The sequence below is a fragment of the Alexandromys fortis genome, unplaced genomic scaffold (genome assembly GCF_014885135.2).
Source record: "Alexandromys fortis isolate MF-2015 unplaced genomic scaffold, M_Fortis_MF-2015_v1.1 scaffold_221, whole genome shotgun sequence".
In the NCBI taxonomy this organism is placed as follows: Eukaryota; Metazoa; Chordata; class Mammalia; order Rodentia; family Cricetidae; genus Alexandromys; species Alexandromys fortis.
In genome coordinates this window covers 1,281,648-1,282,622 of record NW_026068096.1, presented here as the reverse complement: position 1 = coordinate 1,282,622, position 975 = coordinate 1,281,648, and the positions used below count along the sequence as shown (strand labels likewise).

Here is a 975-nt window from a genome sequence, read left to right as displayed (position 1 = left end):
AAAAAAAAAAAAAAACCAGCCTGGTCTATTTACTGAATTCTAGATCAGTCGGAGCTACATAATGAGACTTCATCTCAATAAACAAATAAATAAAAGAGGAGGAGAAAAGAAATAAAAACCCAATATATATTTTTAGAGGGCAGCCTGGAGAGATGGCTCAGCAGTTAAGAGTCCTTAGTGCTGCCGGGCGGTGGTGGCGCACGCCTTTAATCCCAGCATTTGGGAGGCAGGGGCAGGCGGATCTCTGTGAGTTCGAGTCCAGCCTGGTCTACAGAGCGAGTGCCAGGACAGACTCCAAAGCTACAGAGAAACCTGTCTCAAAAAACCAAAAAAAAAAAAAAAAAAAAAAAGAGTCCTTAGTGCTCTTGGAGAGCACAGCTAAAATGAAACACATCTGTTTGTTTGTTTTCTGAGACAAAGTTCTCTGGGTAGGCCTGGTTGTCCTGGAACTCCCTCTATAGACCAGGCTGGCCTTGAGCTCACAGAGATCCACCTGCCTCAGCCTCCCAAGGACTGGTGCACCAACCACCACGACCCTGGTGAAACACAACTTTTTTGTTTTTGATTTTTTTTTTAAAGGCTAGAATAGTCAGTGTGAGGCAGATGCCTCCATGGTCCACCTACCTCCAGGGTGATAGACAGTAGCCCAGATATCGCCACCAGTACCCCAAAGGACTGGTAGTCACTAGAACTGCCAAAGTTGGAAAAGTCACTGCTGACGAGCACTGGCAAGAAGAAGTTGATGAGCGATGTAAGCATGCCGTGGACGATGGCTTGCAGAAAGATGCTGTAGTTGAACAACTCATCTTTCTGGCCGGCCACGTACAACTCAGGCATCTTTAGGCTCTTCTCCGCAGTCACATCCTGGACAGGAGCCAGAAGCTCTTAGTGGGGTCTGGAGTCTGCTGGCAGGGGTGTGGGGGGAGGGAGTCCGCGGGTGGGGGAGTCCGCGGGTGGGGGAATCCTGGGGGGGGG

The 975-nt window shown here is 49.2% G+C and overlaps 1 protein-coding gene across 2 annotated transcripts in view; it reads right to left on the bottom strand.

The window, feature by feature from the left end:
• Positions 1-975, bottom strand: part of Atp8b3 (ATPase phospholipid transporting 8B3) — a 20,885-nt gene that overhangs the window by 3,793 nt on the left and 16,117 nt on the right. For both annotated transcript variants that reach the window (XM_050123578.1, XM_050123579.1), the window contains one exon: positions 625-864. In XM_050123578.1, coding sequence (XP_049979535.1) covers positions 625-864 — 240 coding nt within the window. The remainder of the gene's footprint in view (positions 1-624; positions 865-975) is intronic.